This window comes from Theropithecus gelada, chromosome 12 (assembly GCF_003255815.1).
Source record: "Theropithecus gelada isolate Dixy chromosome 12, Tgel_1.0, whole genome shotgun sequence".
Taxonomy (NCBI): Eukaryota; Metazoa; Chordata; class Mammalia; order Primates; family Cercopithecidae; genus Theropithecus; species Theropithecus gelada.
In genome coordinates this window covers 58,310,814-58,334,581 of record NC_037680.1, presented here as the reverse complement: position 1 = coordinate 58,334,581, position 23,768 = coordinate 58,310,814, and the positions used below count along the sequence as shown (strand labels likewise).

General features: G+C 36.0%; 1 protein-coding gene across 5 annotated transcripts in view; it reads right to left on the bottom strand.

Annotated features, from left to right (window-relative positions):
* The window catches only part of ITPRID2 (ITPR interacting domain containing 2), a 39,029-nt gene extending 16,589 nt beyond the window's left edge, over nt 1-22,440 (bottom strand). For 3 of the 5 annotated variants that reach the window (XM_025404538.1, XM_025404540.1, XM_025404541.1), the window contains exons 1-9: nt 21,867-22,440; nt 21,483-21,528; nt 18,081-18,130; nt 17,203-17,259; nt 14,919-14,958; nt 14,734-14,832; nt 12,961-13,169; nt 11,400-12,100; nt 3,853-3,925 (exon numbers count right to left, since the gene is read on the bottom strand). In XM_025404538.1, the coding sequence (XP_025260323.1) occupies nt 3,853-3,925; nt 11,400-12,100; nt 12,961-13,169; nt 14,734-14,832; nt 14,919-14,958; nt 17,203-17,259; nt 18,081-18,130; nt 21,483-21,528; nt 21,867-22,077 (1,486 nt within the window). In that variant the 5' untranslated portion in view covers nt 22,078-22,440. Of the gene's footprint in view, nt 1-3,852; nt 3,926-11,399; nt 12,101-12,960; nt 13,170-14,733; nt 14,833-14,918; nt 14,959-17,202; nt 17,260-18,080; nt 18,131-20,389; nt 20,739-21,482; nt 21,529-21,866 lie in introns of those variants that run through there. The other 2 variants (XM_025404543.1, XM_025404542.1) reach the window with 2 other exon arrangements.
* Nucleotides 22,441-23,768: the final 1,328 nt, after the last annotated feature.

Here is a 23,768-nt window from a genome sequence, read left to right as displayed (position 1 = left end):
AATAAGACTTTACAGAGAGCAATATTACTACAGATATGATTCCCAGCAGATAAAAGACACACAATATTTGAATGCTTCTTAGAAAAGTATGCATTACTTATGCAAAACTATGGCTTCAAAGTACAGGAGGTAACTCAAATTCAAACAAAAACTGTATCAGATCTTCTATCAGAATCTCTCAGTATTCGCTCATTATTTAAGCTCTAATTATAATCTATTTTGGTAAATCCAATCAGTGTCTTATCCTTGGAGGAAAACTGGATGAAGTAAAAGATGGCTCTAATAAAAACAGAAGTCCCAAAGTAAACTATTTCCATTATGTAAATATGTAAAGATATTTAGGAGGTAAATTTAGAAGTTCAAATAGAGAGTATAGTGTGTAAAGACTTCTATTATCTTCTCTATTTAAAAAATACAATTAGGGCTGGGCATGGTGGCTCACGCCTGTAAGCCCAGCACTTTGCCAGGCCGAGGCGGATGGATCACGCTCAGGCGATCGAGACCATCCTGGCTAACATAGTGAAACCCCATCTCTACTAAAAACACAAAAAATTAGCCGGGCATGGTGGCGGGCGCCTGTAGTCTCAGCTACTCGGGAGGCTGAGGCAGGAGAAGGGTATGAACCTGGGAGGCGGAGCTTGCAGTCAGCCAAGATTGCGCCACTGTACTCCGGCCTGTACGACAGAGCAAGACTCCGTCTCACAAAAAAAAAAAAAAAAAAATACAATAAAGGCTAGTACATTAAATAATCTGAAATGCAAGCACACTTAAATGTCTCTGGTGTTTTATGATGTTTTAAATGATGCAAATGTGTAAGGTATGAAACAATTATTTCATAACAATTACATAAAACTCAACCAAATAGGTTCAACTACAACACAATATTGTTAACCTTATAAAATCTTTCTGCTTATTTTTCTGCCTCGAAATTCTAATTCCTGGTTGGTGTGACCTATAAATAATGTTTTACACACGTAAAAAGGCCAACTAAGCATAGTAAGTATGTTCACATTCCACCCACACTACAACTACCACAATGGGAGAGACTGTACAGTTCTTCATTCATCAAGGCAGAAGCTTCAAGAGACAGCAAAGTTCTGCAGAACTTCAAAAGCAAAGGGCTAAAGTGTATTTGCCAAAACCATATTAATTTAAGATATGAATCACATAGAAAAAGAGCCAGATAATATCATTAAATAAAATTTAAAATCTATTAAAGTCAACTTGGTTTGAAAAACACCCCACTGTAGACTCAGTTTCCATGGAATAATATTTTCTCATTAAAAATTTAGAATAATTCTGTAATATCATTTTGATAGTAACAAGACTGCAAAATGAAATACAAGGAATTATTCCATATCCTTGATAAGCCTAGGTAATTGTAATACTTGTGAAACTAAACTGCAATAAGCTGTTACCGCCAGTACTGATAAGGCAATATATTACTTGGTAAAATGATTAACATCTTATGCTATAGCAGTTATCACTATAATTATGTATTTTCATGTCTTTAGACTGTGGGCCTTCTGAAGGCAGAAACTATTCTTCTTTGTATCCCAGTACCTAGAATAAGCTGACAATAAATGTTTGCTGAGTCAATCAATGATACCTATTTTCTTAAAGCAACAAAAGAATAATGCAGTCATTTAAATGATTTAGAAGTGAAACTGTCTATCTGGCTGGGCAGGGTCAGGTGTCTGAGAGCACAGGGAAATATTCAGAGAGAAAGCAGCCAGAGTGAGCAGCTCTGACTGGTTCTCTCGGCTAAGGTCTGTTTTATCTGCAAGAGAGTACAGTCTGTGCCAAGTTCACCTCACAGTTGTTAAGCCCTAAGTATACACAGTTTAAGGTCATAAAGTATGTAGACTGCTTAGACTTCAGAGCAGTTTTGGGGCAATGGGTAAAACAAGGAGGCCTGGGTTCAAGTTCTTGCTGTGTTCCTCATCATAAGCAATAGCTTCTCTCCTCTGTAAAATGAGATAATTATAATTCTTCTATCTATCTCACAGGGCTACTTCAGAAACTAAGTAGAATGTAGGGGAAACTATTTTGTAAACCATAAATCACAATCTAGGTTCTTCAGTCAGGCATTTCTGTTTCCAAAAACACAGTTCTTAACAGAAAAAGGTGGAACTAAAAAAAAAAGGATTAGATCTCTGTCCTGAGGATACAATATATGATTTCTAATAAAAAACTAGGAAGTTAAAGGAAACATTAAAGTGAGAAAAAAATCTGGAAACTTTGTCTAGTATCATCATAAAGACACCGAACAACTGTCTATCTACTATCTGCTAGACTAAAGAAAATACTGTATGTCCTCTTTAATAAGAAAAATGGTTGAACTTTTCCCAACATATCTACCGAATGCTAACTTGTAACATACATTAAGTCATTAAACCTCTCTTGGCTTCAGTATATAAATCTTGGACTGGATTTGAGATTAAGATAATTTTAATTTCAAAAGTCCTATTACCAAACTGCTATATGCATTTGTACTAAACTTTTGAAGCAAATATATTACCACTGTTTCTAACTCTACAGTTATGATCTAAGATACTTACATGGGATATAGGCTACTTTTCAAAATGATGAAAACACTATGTTGTTCTCTCTTCTTTCTCATGCACACAAACACACAGAACCATTTTACTGTTAATTTATAAAAATCTGACTGAGAAAAGGAAAAAACCCAGATACGAATATAACCCACATCCAATCATTCCTACCACAGGGATCTTGCTCTTAAAACATCTTAAAGTAATTTTATTGTTTTCTTATCCTCCTTTTAATGCATGGCAAGCTGCTTTTTCCAATGTATCCCCGGTGTACCCATCTAAAGCAAAGACTTCTTGATGACCATGAACTCAGTTCAGAAACACATACATAAATTTACGAACTTACAAGGGGAAGAAAATTAAATAGTAAAGTTCATTTTGAGTCTAACCAGATCTGCAGTGACCTAGTGAGAGTGAAGTTCTTGTTTCTTAATACCATATTGCAATAAAAGAAAAAAAAATTATGCAAATTGTCTCCTGTGAAGTAATTTCAGAGATCAGGAGACAACAAACATGTAATTTCCTATTCTAGGAACATACATACGAATCTTTGTTTAAAAAAAAACAGGGTGGTTCAGCATGTGTAAAGTTTCAAAAATAAACAGTCCTACCTTCAGTAGTCATTTTCACCTCTTCCTCTTTCCCTTTCTCTAAAGCTCAAAAGCTTTGTAAATCCAAAGATCAGACATTTTTTTTTTACTGTTGTTGCAAGTCAGAAGTGAAAGGAATGGATTCAAAGGTTCTTTGGTCAATAATTAATAATTTAAGAGAGGAACAGTATCTACAACCACTCACCTTCAACCCATAGTTTGAATTTAACTAGCTTTAACTATTGCTAAAAAATTGGTGGTTTTTGCTAGAGGAATATTCATGTGTTATACCTAGGAATATATTTATTTATATTTATAAATACATTACTATATTTATATAGTGAAACACCAAAGACAGATAATACCAGTATATTTTTCAGTCATAACAATGTAAAAGGTATTCCTAATCCATTGCTCTATCACTTCCCAACTAGCTCTTATGCAAAAGTGGAAAATACTTAGAGCACACAAAATTGTGAAATGAGGTCATTCCAGAATAAGCAAACAAATTAGCAAACTAATTTTTTAAAAGTCTTAAAAAAACACAGAAAAAGTTCTACAACCAAACAGTAATGCATCATGCCTACCTGTGTTCTTTACCTTTTTACACTCATAAATACTATGGATACTGATACATAAAACCCCTTTTTCCAAATCAACTAATATTTGATAATGTGCTCAGAACTAGTGGGTACTGGTCCACTTACCCCTTTTCGACTTCGTAAGACCTAGCTGGTAAGTGGCTGGAACATGAGGAGCTTCTCCCTCCGTACTTTGAACCTAAAGAAGAGTTTTAAGCAGTTAAAACCACATGAATCTAAGGCAAACAAGTATAGCTTCTTGAATAATCATCCATTAAACAAATCAACCTAACTCAAGTGCACTAAAACATTATGTATATTCAAACTTTAAGAAGTCTGACCTCAAAATTATTAGAATGCTCCACAACTAAATTTTCTGATCTATTTTCCAATTAACAATAGCACTCAAGTTTGTAGCAAAGAAAAATAACTGATGGAAATCAGTGCATCAGACGTGCACTAGCTTCCATCATTTTACCCTGTAATAGTTAGTTCTTAAATAGTAAAGAACATCCTAGTCAAGTGTGCAAACTAGCCCAACATATGGGTTTTCAACCTTGAATAAATTTTAATAACTACTTCATTCAAAAAAAAATGTTGCTATTACATGAAAAACAGATCCATAAGGAAAAATTCTCTAAAAGTTCAACTTCAAAGTAGGGTAAATCCCAGGAGAAATACTAATACACTCACTACAGCACATCATGACCAACACACAGTTGAGGTAATTATAAGTCTTGTATCTTTGAGAATGGAACACAGTGCTACCACTGCAGAATTTCTAAATTTCTCCAAACTTTCAGATATCAAAAATTGCTCATGTGTAAGACTGCTTTGTCCTGAAATTCTTTCAAGACATAACTTGGGATCTGTACGTGGAAAAGCAGGTTTCATTACAGAACTAAAATAATGAAAGATATTAACCATAAATCTTCCTTGAAAACACTGTTCAAAAGAACGTATCAAACCCAGTTGTCATTTTGTGCTTTATTTTTCTATCTGCACTAGTACATACTTTAGAAATTTTCAGATTCCTAAATCACCACCTCCAACCCACAAACACTGTCTATTCTGACATAATTAACTCTATGTCAACATTAAATACATGGGGAATGGGGAAGATGCACAATCATTTCTGTCACTTTACTCTGTAATGATTTGTTCTTAAATCACAAAGAACATCCTAGTAAAGCGTGGTAACTAGCTGAACATGTGGGTTTTCAACCTTGAAAACAAAAATTAGAGCACTAACAGTTAACACATTTTAGGGAAAACTCTGGTAGTTTTTAGTCATGAAGCTATTCAAGAATAAGAAATATTCCAAAGGCATAAGAGTGAAATAACCAACATTTTTTTAAAGCCCAAAGGTTAAAGATAGTATTACCCAATTTAAAATTTGCTCTAATTTGTGCTATCTTTGCTCTATATAGCTTCATGAACGCAAGTTTATAAACCTTTTGAAAACTGAAAGCACACTGCTCATGCAAAACCATCACCTGTAAATCAGATACATAAAATAGATTCTACTATTCTTTATTATTATGTTAAAATTAGAATAATTCTTCAAAGCAGCAGACACATGTTCAACAGGAAAACCATTGTCTTATATGCAAGGGAACAATTGCATTTTCTTTTTATATTCAACAAAAGGTCTATTATTAGCTTCTATTCAGGCTCGATCTACTTCAAGTAACTTTCTGTAAAGTAAATATCAACCAGATCAAAAAATTATAATAGAATTCCAATGCCTCTTCATTTATGTTGTAGGAATACTGGCTTAGGCACGGCATTAATATACCAAATCTCTCACTGTTATTTTTTGAACAATTTAACCTATTTATTTATTTTGAGACCAGGTTATGAGACTGGATAATCTGTGTATTTTTGGTAGAGCTGGGGTTTCACCATGTTGCCCAGGCTGGGGTCTCAACTCCTGGGCTCAAGCGATCCACCTGCACAGACTGCCAAGTGCTGGGATTACAGGTGTGAGCCATGGCACCCGGCTGCTCACCTATAAACACAGAATTATCATGCATTCTATTTCCTTAGACTTATGAAATTAATCACAAAATAACATGACTTTAATAAACACATATCATCAGTGTACTATTCTTCAAGATGCTACTCTATGGCAAAAACAAATCTACTCTCTCCTTTTACTACAAACTCCATAATTAATTGCAAGAAAGGAGCACTTAAAAAAGCTGAGAGGGTCATATTTTACTAATAAAACTACTAAAGTTGGGATTCTTCTGTTTACTCAGCAAAATCAGAGTACTCACTTGCTGAAGAGAGAAATAGACATGTTAGTGATAACCGGTAAATTTCTTATTTTATTATCGGTCACAATTGTGCAAAAGAAGGCAGTCAAATTTGAGATGGGGTATACCACAGAGAATTATGAAGCAAATATAGAACATAGACTTTAGATTTACGTGACAAGATTTTTCCCTATTCAATGGTTTCAAATGATCCGTAGAATTCTGGTCATTTGCTATAAGCAGCCTTTCATAATTAACAAGAATAGCCAAATAAAACTGAATTAGAATGATGGATAATGGGTGTTCATGATACTATTTTCTCTAATCTTCAGGTAAGTTTGAAACTTTTCATAATAAAAGTTTCATAATTTAAAAAAAAAAACACTAAACCAAAGTGATAAAATTGCTTGGTCTCAATGTTTTGGGATTTAAAGATGTATGAAAAACAGCTTCAGAATAACCCACACATTTGGGTTACTTCATTTAAAAAAGTTTTCATGAAATAACGACTGTATCTTTCTTAATCAATGTTCTGCTAAAATGACAGGCACTCACTTTGGTTTCTTTCTCTTTTTTAAAAAATGTACTTTTTGTTTCAGTGAACCACTTTGGCTTCTTTATAGCTGTCATGTTTACCTTGACTAAGAGGGATCTTCTAAGCACAATACTACTGTATTGTATTCCACAGAATAGCAATACGTGGATGTTCTAAATCAAATAACCCTTCCTCTAAAGTTTAAAAAGAGACTGTATAGCTGTTGTCATTGTATAAACATTGTATATCAAAATGGTTTTCAAAGAAAATCAAAACTAGAGCTTTAGAAATTACAATTCTAATTTTTAATGACAGCTCAAAAAATGTCAGAGGAAATCGTTCTTTTTCCAAAGTAGTAGCATGGTGCTGTGTAGCAGATGATGAGTTCTTGTACAACGCCTGACCATACCAACATATCCGACCTTTAGCAAGTTGTATATATAGTCAAAAATAACTCAAATTCAAGTCTTATTCATGCCACTTACTGGCTAATGGCCTCTGACAATTATCTGCAATAATTATCCATTTTTTTTCTTTTTTCTTTTATTTTTTTGAAACAAGGTCTCGTTCTATTGCCCAGGCTGGAGTGCAGTGGTGGAATCATGGCTCGCTGCAGCCTCGACTGCCTGGGCTCAAGTGATTCTCCCACCTCAGCCTTGGGAGAAGTGGGACCACAGACATGCACCACCCTGTGCAGCCAATTTTAAAACTATTTGTAGAAACAAGTCACGCTATGTTGCCCAGGCTGGTCTCTAACTTATGGGCTCAAGTGATCCTCCTGCCTCAGCCTCCACACCTGCTGGGATTACAGGTGTGAATCACCATGCCCAGCCTCAAAATTAACTTAAAGTGCAAAATTAAAATTAAAATTAAAATTTCTACCTCACAGGTCCTTGGGGTGATCAAATGTAACTATAAGTCAAAGTACTTTGAAACAGTAAAGTAGTAAGAATGTACAACATGAGACCCTCCTCTACCATCCTCCACTGACACCTGCTGTGTTCCTTCCCCCTGTGAAGCACTGATATCAAAGGGAATATTATATCCCTCAGAAAGATGATGAAGAATCACTGCTATAAAACAATATCAAATGAGGGAGGGGATGCTTCCTCATTTGTAAAGGGAAGAAACTAGAAAATGAATTAAAATGTCTCTTTCCGTACTAGTTTATGATTCTATAAATTACTTGCAAATATTTATCTTAAACAAATACTCTCGAGTTTTACACATACACACAAAAATATCATTTATTTTTACTGTCAGGTAAATCATTTTTTAATAAAAATTAACTTAGGTCTTCTAGGTAAATACCAAATAACAAAACAGTGGTTAATTGGGCTTTAGAGTAGCAGACATCTGTGCGTGTCATGTGTTAGAATTCATATTCTAGGGCGGATTTATCTTCAAAACATATACAGTTTAAATTTAAAAGGCCAAAGGAACAATTTAATTATCTGTCAAATATCTGATTGAAGTGGGATTATTTTAACTCAGTCCAATAAACAAAGAAAAATCCTAAAACAGCTAAAAATGAGTAGTGAGGTACATTAGTTAAATCAATAATTAGTATGAAGACAGGATTAGAAACAGTTACTAACACATCAGTAGCTTAAAAAAGATTATGTGTATATCCAATAATGGCTATATTTAAATAAAAATTCATTTATAGGCCAAGAAGACCACACAATCAACTGCTTACAGAAACGCTGAGTTAAAAGTTCTCCTTCTTAAGTTTTTCCCTTACACTTAAAAGATGAACATCTGCTTGAGAAGGATCATTTTGGTTTAACATGTGAATCATTCACACTACTAATCTATGGCTTCAGAGAGTTACGACGACATATTCAAAATAAGCCATTCAAAAAGAACACAAGAATTAATGAAGCAAGTCATTTGGAAGAATTAAAAATTCAATAATAGGGTTTAATAACTTTTTATAAATAGTTACAGGCTGGGTGCGGTGGCTCACACCTGTAATCCCAGCACTTTGGGAGGCCAAGGTGCTCAGATCACGAGGTCAGGAGTTCGAGACCAGCCTGGCCAACATAGTGAAACTCCGTCTCTACTAAAAACACAAAAAATTAGCTGGGTATGGTGGTATGTGCCTGTAATCCCAGTTACTCAGGAGGCTGAGGCAGGAGAATCGCATGAACCCAGGAGGCAGAGGTTGCAGTGAGCCAAGATCGCGCCACTGCACTCCAGCCTGGGCGACAGAGCAAGACTCCGTCTAAAAAAAAAAAGAAATATCATTCTAAACATTCACAACTATTTTAAATAGTCTACAAGACCCCTTATAAGGCAAGGTGACTTTTGTAGTCAGAAAGTAGTCTCTGGCCTTTACTTTTTCTAACATAAGAAATAGACACTTTCATTGTACCAGGCCAGGATCAGTCTCATCATCTATTTAGCTCTCTTTACATTTAAGTATTTTGTCTCTTTGCTTCTGGTGACTGTGGGATCTTACCTCCTGTCTCAAGATGGATTAGACAGCTTCATGCAGTCAACATGTCAGCAACATTTTCTCCTTCCTAGCTTCCCAAAGCAGCTCATGCTCAGATATCTTTCTGAGAACTGATTTACTGAGAGAGAGAGAAAGCTCTAACCTATATTTACTCATTGTTTTCACAAGAATAAAATTTCCGTCAAGAATCAAACCTCATGGAAAGAGGTCCAAAAGAAAAATAGTAACAAACTACACTGAATGGGATCTGAAAGTCAGCTTCACTAAGATTGTTCTCTTCATCTGTCAATATGATTCAAATGCTTGGGAGAAGAGGAAATTAAAGTAACACATTATTTCCTTTCTTTATCCATTGTTCTACCAGCTCTCTTTAATGTCCCCTAAGGGATGAAAACATAATTCCAGGAGGTTTTTATCCATATTTTAAATATATCTGAAGATACATTATTTTCTTTAAAATTCCCCATATTTACAATGTAGCTGTGGTCGACCATACTTTTTTTGAAAAAAAAATAATAATCTTCCATATTCTTCCACCAATGCATGTAATCTTGTACTTCAAAAAAACGTTCAAGTCAATGCCACAATACTTTCTTCATTAACCTTTTTTGCCAGTAGAGGGGGCAAAAAACCCCAGACTATCATTAAAGGTTAACTTGTCACAAAAGTACATCTAGCACTTTCTAAGTGTTTTAAAAACCTTTTGTGTCTGGTATCATAAAAAATTTTAAAAACAAACTATAGCTTAGAATTCAGGAATTTTATAAATTAAAAATAAACTTCCTTGACTTCTTTGAAGAGTGACTTACTTGAAAATATGAGTGTTGTTCATTCGGAATCACCAGCATCAGATTTGCAATTACCTAACATAATTTGTTTAGATCTTTATGCTCTGCTATTGTATTAAACAAGGAAATTAACTGTCATATCTAATTGTCATAGAAGAAGGGCTCTAATGGTAGGCAAAAATTTACACTTTAATTATGAGTGCTAGAACGAGTTTAAGTTTAGACCAAAACAAAGTCAAAAAGGAATCAGAGTGAAATAGAACAAACAGATTTTAATGTGTCATCATAGTCATTTTCCACACTCATTATGATGATAAATAAATTATACTAGGAGGTAAAGAGATAGAAGAAATATAAATATATACAAAGAAATAAAGGAAAAACAGCTCAAAAGAAAATGTAAAATATTCCAAGGTGCTGCTCCTACTCCCTTTTTATTTCACTATTCAGTTGTAATTAAAGTATTAACAGACCACAAAAAAGGCAAAAATCTGTATCAGCAACTGAAATTTTACAATAAATGAAAAATCTTCACTAAAGTGAGGGAAGGAGGGAAGAAGGGAGGGGGAGAGAGAGAAAGAGAGACTCACCTAAGAGGACATCTATGAGCTGAATCAACTATCTCATTTTCTAATTCCCTAAAATAATGATGTGTGATGTTAAAACCACTGTGAACTATTACTAAAACGAATCTAATGTAATAAATTACAAAAGACAAATTGTGCATTATATAATTTATAGCCACAACTCTTCATCAGCACACACATGCCTCAGTTTCCTCATGTATAAAATGAGACCACTACTATGTGCCTCATAGACTGCAATGAACAGAGCCAAGAACAATGCCCAGCACAGGGTAGATGCTTGGTAAACATCAGTTTTCCTGCCTCAAGCTATATAATTCCAACACAAAAGTATTCAGCTCCTACTATTCAGAAGCAGTTTTAGCTAAATCTCATTCAAAATAAGTATCTTTAACTTTTCCAACTAAAAATTTATGTTAACTAGCAGGTGTATTACTGGACACAAATAAAAAGTAACCAAACATTGGTCTTCTAGGCTTGCAGAAACCCTATTCAGTGGCCTTTCAAACCTTCTTCTTCGAGGGTCCCTATCCTTCCCATGCAGGTACATAACATCTTCATGTTCTTTCTAGTCATATACCAAGACCTATCCCCAAAGCCTTCTTCACATATCCTTACTGCTGAGATGTGTCAAGAAAAGCTTGGCCAAAGGCATAGCCATTCAGTGGCAGACAGAACTCAAACCCCTGTTTGATTTCAAAGCCTGTGTTTCCAACTATTATGCAATATTGCTTTGAATTTAAATATACTCTCTCAGGGCTTTCTTGAGCATCAAAATCTTACCCTTGAGAGAGAAAAGAGGCTTAAGGTTCAAATATCAACAAGTGGATGAACATCTGGAGGAGCTACTGAACTGTCCCATTACCTCGAAATCACATAATCCTGAGACCAATTCTTGGTTTGTGAAACATAAACCTGGAAAGTCAAAATTAGGATAAATTTTTCTGGTATAAATCTATTAGCTACCTCTTATTTTATAAACATTTTTGGTACTTTTTTTCCTAGTTTGCAACTTGAAACCAGTCTCAGTAATTTTTTACTTACCTCTTCCATTTCGAAGGAGTCTTTCTGCTGTGTCATTATATTTCTTATGGATGGTATTGTCAGTGGTGCACATGGCTCTTTTTCAGGTGTGGATATATGGACACTTTTCAGCTCACTGCTATTTTCTAGCTCACTGTGGCTGGGTATGTTGAAATCACTATCTAATTTGGATTCTATAATACCAGATTCCTCACCCAGTTGACGCTCATGACTTTGAGTTTCTTTACTTTGTTCATTTTCAGTTTCTTGGTTAAAATTACTATTTGCTTCATCAGAAATTCTATCACTATCAGTGTTCTCTGTAACAGTTACTGAACTACCAGACACTTCTTCTTTAACTGTAGCCAACATAGAAGATGACTCTTTCTTCTTTATAATTTTTTGAGACTTTTGATCATTTTTATTGCCACTTTCTTCCATCACTGAAACATTTAGAATCTTTCCTTTTTCAACTGATGGAGAAGGACTACTACATTCTCCTTTCTCTGTTTTATCGACGCATAAATTCAGTTTTGAGAGTGTTTTCATTAAACGATTTGCAGTGTTACTTCGAGTTAAAGGTGGAGGTGAGTCTGTTTCCTTGTTAGAGGTCACTGAGGACATACTTCCAATTCTCTGCAGGGGAGTCCCGGAGACTTGGGAATATAAAGAAGAAAATGCATTCGCCACAGTAGTAAGCACTTCAATTTGACGAAAACGGCCTACCAAAAGAAAAAATATTAATTATATGTTTATATTTAATATATACACATACACATATATTAAATGTATATTATTGTTTAGAATTCCAAAAACTACCCTTAGATCACAAAGATTATAAAACTCTCTTTTTTCCTTATCTAACACTTAAACCTTCTCTACATTCACTGGGTGGGAAGAAGGAGCAAGATTTTTACTCTAAGCACTAGAATTTGTATTTTTAAAAAACCAGAAATAAACACAAAGCATAATGGCAACACTGAATAAAACAGAAAGAACTAGCTATTGGATCTACAGCTGTGATTCTATTCTTAAGTCTTGAACTCTATTAAGACTCTTTCAAAATTCTTCTAAGAAAATGCATGTAAATATATATTTTATACCTAATTTGCGGGGGGGGATTTATTAATCTCTTAAAACTGATCCATGAACAATGCAGGGAATCCTATTTTTGGAATCTTTGGCTAACAGAAAGAAAATAATCAAAGATATGAGTGAAACTGATCAAATCAGCCAGACTAGTTCCTGAAATTAACTGACTTCATTTAAGATTAACAAGACTCCTTCCCTACTTCTTTTCTTCTTGAACAAAAGCGATCTGTAGATAAGAATAAGGTTCTGCAAGTAAGTTATGGTAACACTTGAGTCAAGAATTGGGGAGGAGGGAAAAAATAGGCAAATTAACCACTATAAAGAGTAATAAAATAGCTTAATTTTAACATGTAAAAATGGCTTTTGTGTTGATCAATCTCTTTACTTTCCAGTGCTATTCCTGAAAATTATTAAGGCTTTAAAATAAGACCATCTTGCTGTAGATGCTATAATTTAAGAAAATAGTATGCCTAACACTTAAAAACCTTACTTGTTAAAGCATAATTTGGGTTTTCTACTTCCATCCGTTGCATCTGAGCACTCAAAAATACTTTAATATCTATCCCTTTGGCAAAGGATGATGAATTAAAAAATCTGGAAGGAATTTTAGAAGCAATATCTGGTTCATCACGTCCAAATCCAAGATTATAAAGAATTTCTTCAGGATCTTCCTCATAAAGTTCCAACAATTCTGAAACACTACAAAAAAAGGGGGTAAAAAAGGAAACATGAAAATATAAAATAAACTGATAGTCCATATCACATTATAAATGAATACATATTATTGATTTCCTGTAATAAAATCTTTTTTCTCAGCTTCTGCTCTGTAAACCATTATTTTACCATGTTTACACATGTGTACTAAGGAATAAATGCCCTTATAAAGGGTTCATTGTCTCAAGTTGCTAGAGTTGCAGAAAAGAGCTAACCCCAAAGAACACATTCAGAGATTCCCTATGTGATTCCTCACCTTATTTTTTTTGTCATTTTAAGAGATTCCCTGTAAAGCAGCTAAAACAAGTAGAGGACAGATGACCAAGAATAAGGAATAAACAGATTAAAGAAGAAATGAAAAGGAACTGAGGGAACTGAGGGACATTTTGTGAAACTTGAGCTTTTCTGCTATCCTTGTCCTAGGAGTGGCAACTGTCCTCGGAGAGACAATAAAGATAACAAGCTGATTTCAGAGAATTGAGGGAGGAGCTTACTTTCAACTTCTCTCCAACCACTTCCACTTAGGAAGTAGGAGGAGTAAGGTTCACAGAGTGTGGATTACACAAAGGTAACTACTCTAATTCTATTGGGAATTAAATATTTAGTATCCCTTCTCTCTCATACCAGTGATAATCTAAGCTTTCTAAGAGTCACTGAAGAAAACAGGAAAGTTAGAGATGGAACTTCAACAGAGAGACATTTCAATTTGTTTCAGAGAAAATGCTCAGATTCTAATATTATAATTTGGATAATAGTTTAAACTGGATTCCATAGGCACATATACTGATGTATTTTAATATACTCTGTGGGGGGGGGTTGTTGCTGTTTTTTGTGTTTTTTGAGAGCATCTCACTCTGTCACCCAAGTTGAAATGGAGTGGCACAATTATAGCTCATGCAGCCTCAACCTCCTGGGTCCCATTTCAGCCTTCCAAGTGGCTGTGACTACAGGTGGCCCCCACCATACCCAGCTAATTTTTGCATTTTTTGTAAAAACAGGGTTTTGCCGTTTCACCATATTGCTCAGGCTGGTCTTGAATTCCTGAGCTCAAGTAATCCACCCACCTTGGACATTCCAAAGCACTGGGATTACAGGTGTGAGCCACTGTGCCTGACTATACTATATATTTGAAAGATCTTTGGTTTAATATGTTGAAAAAAAATTATGCTTACATATCAAGCTGTAACTTAGAAAAATTTATTCTGATTTTTGTGTCAGAATTAACTCAAGTCCTTAACAGAATGAATTTTGGTTCTCCACAATTACAAGTTACTCCATTATGGAGTTCCTCTTTCAGGTTGTTGAGGGGGCTCCAAATACTCATTTATGGATTCCGGCAGCATTATAAACCTACTTGTTGCTTTTTATTTAATCTCAAAATAAAGCAAAACAAAACAAAAGCTCCTATCAGTTGTGCTGGTTCAGGAAACACTCTTTTTGTGTTCTTTCTGATTTCATACTATCAAGGTAAAATTCAAGATTGAAAAAATGATAAGAGTAGGTCATCTACAACACAGTGTAATTCCAACACAATTTCAGAATATGTTACCTTGAGACTGTCCCACTACTTTTCCCAGATCCAGTGGAATTCATACTTCTCCCTTTCTGATGAAACTGTAATCGTCTCTCTTTGGCCAAGATATTATTGCTATAAACAAAATCAGATTCTATAAAACTTTATTTTCATTAATGGTCTTCATTTTTTAAAAGAAATAGAGCAAAACAGCTACATACCAGTTTTCAATTTGAGCATCACTTTCATGGAGGTGGTTGGCTATAGGTAAAAACAATAAATGTAGAGCACAATTGTTAGTAGGACTATAACTACTACGATACAATTATCAAGAAATCAAATTACCTACAATATTAGAATTAAATGCCTAATATATTAAACACTTATCTTGGTCCATTAAATCTGCATCATTAAAAGTAATATACAGATAGATAAGAACAGGGCCAGGAGCTTTTAAAGGGTGTTTTTGTGTTCTGGCAACATAAAACTAACTACTGTCATTTGAGTGCTTAAAATAAAAAAAAGTATAGGGAACCAATTAAATTTCTTTAGCAAGTTAGAAATAAGTAATGAGGAAGATATGTACCATATATGTGGTACTAATTATTAAATTTAAAAGCTATTAATGGGCCGGGCGCGGTGGCTCAAGCCTGTAATCCCAGCACTTTGGGAGGCCGAGACGGGCGGATCACAAGGTCAGGAGATCGAGACCATCCTGGCTAACCCGGTGAAACCCCGTCTCTACTAAAAAATACAAAAAACTAGCCGGGCGAGGTGGCGGGCGCCTGTAGTCCCAGCTACTCTGGAGGCTGAGGCAGGAGAATGGCGTGAACCCGGGAGGCGGAGCTTGCAGTGAGCTGAGATCCAGCCACTGCACTCCAGCCTGGGCGACAGAGCGAGACTCCGTCTCAAAAAAAAAAAAAAAAAAAAAACAAAAAAAAAAACCTATTAATGAATAATATCTTAAGAGGAAAATATGATTTAACATGAAGTGTGGCAATAGTATACGTCAATTTCTAATGTAGATTTTTTTAAGGTTATAACTGACTTTTCACACATATAACTTGAAAACTTCTACTTATTTCAACATAAATTTTCTTTTAAAAATTGCCTTTCAACTTTATAATACAACTTTAGCTTAAAGTTCTAAACAGATACGTGTTGTCAATGTTTAGAGTTAACTTTAGTTCATTTAACTTTTACAGACAAATATAAAGAATAAAATTAATTATAAACATATCTATTTCAGCACACATGAATTGCTTTTCATTTCTGATCTGCAAAGTCATGACAATTTTGCGTTTCTTTGTACATCCACCAGAAAGGTGCCTAACTCACAGCACTCAGTAATTATTTACTTAATGACTGGAAATAGCCTTGAAATAATTTTCAGTAAAACAACGTAATAGCTTTACTCTTTCATGAGATTCCTTTTTAGGTTTTGGTTTCCAATAAAATCATTCAATATTATCAAACTACCAAGGCAAATATCAAAAGTGCAAAGTGCATTTTAATAAGGGATTCACAACATGTTCAATTGTACTGACTGGGAAGCAGTAAGTTTAAGCTTTTTATAGAGCCTGAAAACATATAAACAGATATAATAAGAATGAATATATTCACATATTCCAGAGTTTTAAATGTTAGAAGGTTCTAAATAGTAATTTACCTTACAGATGCATTTAAAACAGCAAAAAATCAAGGATATTAAATTAAGTGTATAAATTCACTATTCATCAATTGTAAGCTTTAAAGATTTTTTTTAATTCTTGTTTTTTTAAAAAAGTACATATTAATAACTGAGCTATACAGCTATGAATAATCTGTTCAATATGATCAATGAGCTATAAAATAGCTTTTAAAATACCAGTAAAATAATTTAAAATTCTTAATTTTTTGTGTGAGAAACCTTTATTATAAATCTACTGGAAAACATTACATAACCTGTAAAAATTTTTAAATAGCACAACACATTTTTTAAAATCTAATGCTTTCTGGAATAAACACCAGCATGATTTCTAATAAAATTCTATTAGCTCTGCTATTTTGTCTTTCCCCTTTAATCTTCTAAAAATCAGGAAAACGGGGAAAAGACAGGAGACACTTAAATATAAAGAGAAAGACAAGCTGCAGCTGTAAGTATGACATAAGTCTATTTTGCGCTAAAAATAAGCTTCAATTTCATTTTCCCATGTATAAATATTTAAGCGTCCTTCCTTTTTCAGGACATTTCTTCCCTCAGTTATATTACCACGGTTTGTTACAAACTGTTCCTTTAAGCATTTAGTACAAGAAAGACAGATGGACACTTCAAATGGTTCTTCAGAGTCATGCCTACATATATCCTACAGACTATGACTAGATTATTAACATAGAAAGGTAATGTGAAATGTACCTGAGCCATTTTCAAGACCCTTAAATTTAGGTTGAGGATCATAAACCTGAGCTTTCTCATTTTTAAATTTGAAAACTAAACAAAAATACAGTTCTTCCGAACAAACATACCTTCAGCTCCCAATGACAAATCATCTTCAAAACTTCCTCCATTTCTCACAAGCACACCTGAAAAAAACATCTGAAAACTCATCCTGGTGTTTTGTTCCTCCCTACCCTCATATAAAATCACTATTTTAGTTAAAACAAATTCACCCAGCAAAATATCTTATACAGTAAAATGTTTCAGACTTGAACGTACTCAGACATTATTTTGATTATGTAACTTCAAGAAGCAGGTATACGCTTTTACTTTAACGTAAAGAAACCACTTTTCCAGCAACATAAAGTTATCAGAAGCCAACCTACAGGCTGTTTTAAACTTATATTTTTGAAGATGTTCAATTAGATTACATACCAATAGTTTCATGGAAAACCAGATTCTGGAGCAAATATTCTTCTTATCCATCTCATATTAAGTCAGGAGCTGGATTTTCCTGACACTGTAAATATATTTTTATATGCCTTGCAACTACCTGCACATGCTTGTTGTACTTTGAACTTTAGAATTCTGTCTTGAACAGGTGGTAAAATTTTAGGTGTGGCAATTTCAGTTAATGTAAGCAAAAAAATGCTGCACTAAAGTTGACTCAACTTTTGTTCACTCAAGTATTTTCCTTATATTTGCATATATTTATATTTAATTAGTCTTTATAATATCTAACTGGACAATAAAGATGTAAGTTTCACGCTGTGAAAAGGCTAGGCAATTTGCTTAAACTCCCTACTGTTTTACAGTTTACAACAAAGTTTTTCCATTTTGCTTCTAGCTCAGAACAGCATTATAAACATGAATATCACTTTTATCAGTCACATATACACGTTTACCCAGAGGACAAAGAAGTAGAGCTGTCATAAAGAACAGATTTAGAAAGGCAACCTTCTCTTACCCTTGAGTGTACTACTGCTTTGTTCATCCAGTGAGGCTCCCAAAGGTGTACTGAAACCATATAAACATATTAGCCTTAGTCTTGTGAAAGGCTGTTTGGAAAGTTGTCATTACATGGCCTTACTTAAAGAGTTATAGCTCAATAAGCTTCTAATCACAGTTAAACTCTCCTCCAAAAACACACAAGGAATGCAAGTAGATTACATAAGTAATATTCAGTAACTAAGTAAATACCTATCATCAAGTCAGTTCAGCAGGAATGATTTAATCACATCTGATGTGCCAACAATTAGGGGCAAAAATGGCAATGACAAATCATATGAATTGGCATTTTTCTTTGCAAAAAAGAGAGAATGACTGACAATAAGCATTAAGAAAATGTCTGTTCCTCTCAACCCCTTCCATCAAAAAAGAAAATTAGAAGAAAACAAATCTTCAGTCATAGGTAACTTAACCTTAATAAAATTAAAAAGTGAAGAGTAGTTGGAAATGAGGCCCAACAGTTTCCTTAAACCTCATCTGTTAATCTATCATTAGCATTTCAAAGCATCACATAGTGCCTCCCCCTTGCCCCAACTTTTTCTTTATTTAAATGTAGAAGCTTGAGATTTGCTTTCTGTTTTTAGCTAAAAAATACATACATTTTTCATTTAACTTGGAAAATTACTAAAAAGTTGACTTGAGAATCAACATTAAGATTAGCCATTGCTAAAATTTTTTCATTCTTGTAGTTCAAATACAGATGAGAGAAATATTGTTTTTCAAATACAGAAACAAACACTTTTAATTCTCTCAAATCAAGTTATAGTAAGAAACACATTGTTTTATATTGGAGAGTCTGTTTTGTGATACAAACCTTTCTTCAGTAACAATTTATACCTGTTAAAAATTCACATGAGACATGGGATCAATTATGAAAATACCAGTTTCAAGGAAATGCCAATTAAAGGTTAAAACTTTCTACAAGTATACTAACAATGGCAGCTCTTTAAAAAACTAGTACTTTTGAAATGTAAAAGAATCACAAGCAATTACTATAAATATACTCATAAAAGCTTTAATCCATTTTTTGCATATATTTTAATAAAATTCTAATGTATGTCTTTAAAAAGCCATCCTTTCCTGATGGCTACTTTCTTGGATGTAAACACTGCATTACTCTGTCCACAGATGTCTCTACTGGTCTACGCACTAACAGAAAATGGTAGATAAGCAGAATAACAGGAATCCTCCTTCGAAAACAAATATCTTCCTTTTATAGTTGCTCCCTTCCAAATTCTATCAAAATCTCTATCACTTCTTCAATGTTAATTCAAGCAGTTTTTACTTAGTCCCCCCACAAATGGTTATCAAAATAAAGACTCCCTTTAAGGAAAGAAAACACGGTATATTTATTCAGGATATGGACGGCACTAAAAAACAGACTATTTGAGAACTTATCAAGTGGGTAAAATGCTGTCTTAAGGTCATTTGTACATAATAAACAACATACAGAATGTCCAACTCTGGGAAGGAACTTGAGTTGTTATTTAAAACAAAAATACAGATGCAACATATCCTAAGTCGAACCTGTGATAATATAGCCAAGATTAAAAGACTACTTGTTCTAGCTTTCCTGGATACAAATGAATGCCATTCTTGCGTAGAATAGGTGCCAACTGTAGGAACAAAAAGGAAATCCATGAGGGAAGGAGCAGCAAACTACAGAATCTTCCCACATAAATCAGTATTGGCAACAAAACTTCTGAAATTGTCAGGGATTGACTGTGTCCTGGTGAATGTCAACATTTGCCTACTGCACTTGTCTCAAAAAAGATGCACTTATTTACTATCTAATTGATATGATCTCTTATACAATCTTAAATCCTATAGGTCATTAAAACATAGTGTGATTCTTCTCTTGTTCTTAATTTTTTAAATTCTTTTTAATATGCACTTGAACTTAAACAATAAAACATTATAAACGTATTTGTAATGCTAAGCCTATTTTAAGAAACCTAAAGTAAGCCACTACTGTACTGAGGACTGTAGGTAAATAGTCAGATTGGAGGCTTTAAAAGACCTAAGTAAAAGTAACAAAACAACTGCTCAGATACATTTCTAAGAGGAAACAAAAGATACTAGTTTCATCAGATCTCACCCAAAAGGCCTGAACATGTATATTCAAAATTTCAAGCTTTTAAATTATAGACTGTTTTGGTATTTAACAATTAAATGAACCAGTAGCACAGTAATACAATTTCTTGATCCATACTTTGAGTGAAGTATCTAATATCTAAGGCTTATCTGAAAACCGGGAGATTGATTTACAGCTAGATTGTAAATCTGGGGTCCAAGGACTTCAAGCAGTGTAGTTGCCTCTGTGCAACTTTAAAGAGAAGTTATTCCATATATTTCATCATATTTCAGAAGGGTCTATGACACTTCCAATAAAGGATACGAGTTCTGTCATAAAGAGTGCTCAATAAGGTTCCAGTCGATTCATCAAAACAGGGCATTAATATCATGGTAGCCAATATTCTGTCTTTAGAGGAGGCAAACTGGCATATGAATCACTTGCCACAACAAAACAAAACAAACTACCCCATCTCTAATATTTGAACGAAATATTAAGAAAGCCTAAATTGAGAAGGCAAAAATATGCTCAAAAGCAAACACCAACAAAAGTTTAAATGCTACATTCTTGATTTTACAACTAGCAATTAAAGTGGAAAAAAAGGGAAACAAGCACATTTCGCTGTAGTCAGATTTACTTGCAGTATGATTCATCTCCTCTGTATTTTATCAAACATTTTTGTAACACTTGCCAAAGCATATAATTAAACAGATTTATGCAGTCTGAATGCTTTTAAAAGTTCTATTCCCTGAGAATTCCAGTGTCATCTGACAATTCCATGTTCAAGAAGTAAACTATAAGTACAAAGTTAGCTAGTTTTAATAGCTCCCCAAACAGAAATAAAATTAAAGCCCATTTAGTGTAGTTAGGTAAATTAAACTCATCTTAAAACACATTGGAAAGGAAAATGATTCCGTGCCAGTTGTACAGATGCCAAAACTAAAGCAAAATAAAATATCCTATGAAATGTGAGAATTCTTTCAAATAAAAATAGAACAAACATAATACGGCACGATCATCTGTTTTGGATTTCTGATCTCTGATGCTAACACCACGCGCGAGCAGCTGAAGTCCTAACTGTAAAGTCAACACGGTCACCAAATAATCAGCGGTCACAGCACTTCCATTTCTAATCGCTTAGAGGAGGAAGCTATCCGCCGGCTCACTTTCCGGTTTGTAGCTTACAACGGTCGCGGGACCCACAGGGACGCGGCCCGAGTGGCTCTGCTCCAGCGTCCCGTCCGCATGGATCTCCTCCAGGACGCGGGCGGCCCAGGGAGCACTCACCGGCAGTCCTTGAGCCATATCGCGATCTTCTCGTTGGGCACGTTTCCTGGGGGGTAGAGCAAGGGGACAGCGCGTTACCACACAGAAGCACTCCGACAGCAGGGTCACCCAGGACCCTCCCAAGCAGGAAAATCCACCACGGCAAATGCAGCCTAAGCGACACGTCTCAGTGTCCCTTGGCAGGGAAATCGGATGGCACCCAGTAGTCTGTGTTGACGCTGGGGACGCCTCATCCAGCGCGCGCGTTTGAAGGTCGGAAATGTCCCCTCTCCCTTCGGCCTACGGTTCCCAAGACTCTACCAGAACTCGTGGCAGGCGCCCAGGGCGCACGAGACTCTCCCCAGCCCGCCAGCCTCCCCCCGCAGCCCAGCCGGGCGCACCGACCTCTTCCCCCCGCTGCCGGCAGCTGCGCGCCGGGGAGGTCCTCCTCCTCGTCCTCCTCCTCGTCCTGCGTCGTCGCTTCTGTGGACAGATCCTCCGTCTCTGAAGCTTGCCAGGAGCTGCGGCACTTGGCCCAGGCCTTCCTCCTGCGACTCGCCACTTGCCACTCCAGTTCCTCCTCCGCCTCCGCCGACGACGCCAAGGGTCGGTCCATGGCCGCACTGGGGGCTCCGTTACCCCAGCCGGACCCTGTGCGAGACACGGCGGCGGCGGGGACCCCCGCCCTTGCTGTCAGCGCCCGGCCGGGCAGGGGGCCCCGGGGAGCTGAAGCGGGCGCCGCAGGAGGAGGAGGAGGAGGAGGAGGGGACAGGGAGGGAGGGAGAGAGGGAGGGAAGGAAGGGGAGGGAAGGGGCGGAGGGCCGGCGCTTCACATGAAGCCGGCCGGGCGCGGCGCGGGAGCGCTAGTGGCCCGAGGGAGCGCGGCTGGGAGCCGAGCGCCCGCCCGGCCCCTGCTCCCCACCCACAGCCTGACGCGCCCCGGGCAGGCCGGCCGCTGCGCGTCTGCGCGCCTTCCCTCGGCGGCGGCCCACGCCCCCTTCCGGCCGGGGGCGCGCGGGGCGTGGTGCGGAGCAGGCCAGCCCTCCTCTGCTGCCCGCGGAATGGGCGAGATTAGTTTGCTTGTTAATAATCTTTCCTTCTCTTCTCCTCCTCCTCCCTCGCCCAAAAATAGAAAGAAAGTGGGGAGGCCAAGTCTCACAAATTGCCCCCGCGAGAAAACGAGTGTCTGCTTAGGCACCCTGAAACGTACACTTCAAAGAGTCGCCTGAATGTAGACTATTTAGTGTCCAAGGAATTGGGGTAAGGACCGAAAGAGAGGTGCTTGATTAGTGTAGCCAAAAATGTTAAAACTGCAAAAGACCAAGCTTCCTGGAGTGCTACTTTCATACTTAAAGTTATTTATCGTGGTTATGAATGATAATGAATTGTGAAAGGATATTTAATCTGGAAATTTCATATTGAAGTTGGACTTAGGGGAGGGAGAATAGAGCAAACAATAATTGGGACAATGTGGAGATAGTTGCTTGGATTTTGGTGAGACAGCATGCTACAAGAAACAAATGATGTCAGGGTTCAAAACTGTTTCTAAAGCCAGCTTCAGCATTCCCTTTTGTTATGTTTAAATTCTCATTAGCAAAAAGACTCAAATTCTATCCAAAACCAGACACAATGTGACAGACCTATCAAGCAACATTGTTCCCCTAAATGTTACATCTAAACTATACATATAAGTAAGGCTTCCAATATTTTATTGTACTCTACTCTGAAGAACAAGTAAGAACACTTTTTAAAATCTTAACCTGATTGAAAAGAGTATTTTGCATAGAGATAATATTTTAAGGAAGGAATTATTTTTCATTTGAAATTAAAGTCAAGAGCATAGTAAAAGTCCTAATGGAAGCATTCGAATTACAAGGTAAGTAAGTGCATTGTCATTGATAGCTACAGGAAACCATAAGTTTTGGAGAATTTGGAATGAAGAATGCTCTGGAGATGAAATAGTGCCTAGTTTTTCTCCAGGCATTTACACGTAAGTCATGGACTACTAAAATAGCACACTGATTTTCCTGCCTTCATTCTTTCCTATCTCCATTCTAGCGCATTGCTCTAGATTTACAATTCCAGGACATCTTCTGATGGTTTACTAATATCCCCAAGATCAAATCCAAAATCCAGGCTATCTTTCCAAAACCATCATAATATTCCCCTCATATATGTACTGCCAAATGTCAGGGGAGTTAGAACCGTGATATTAGTATCTCTATGGCTTGAAATTTCACTACTAGAAAATCTTTTCTTTGAACTTATAAGACTTTCTCAGCCTTCAAGGGTCCTGTAGTAGGATGC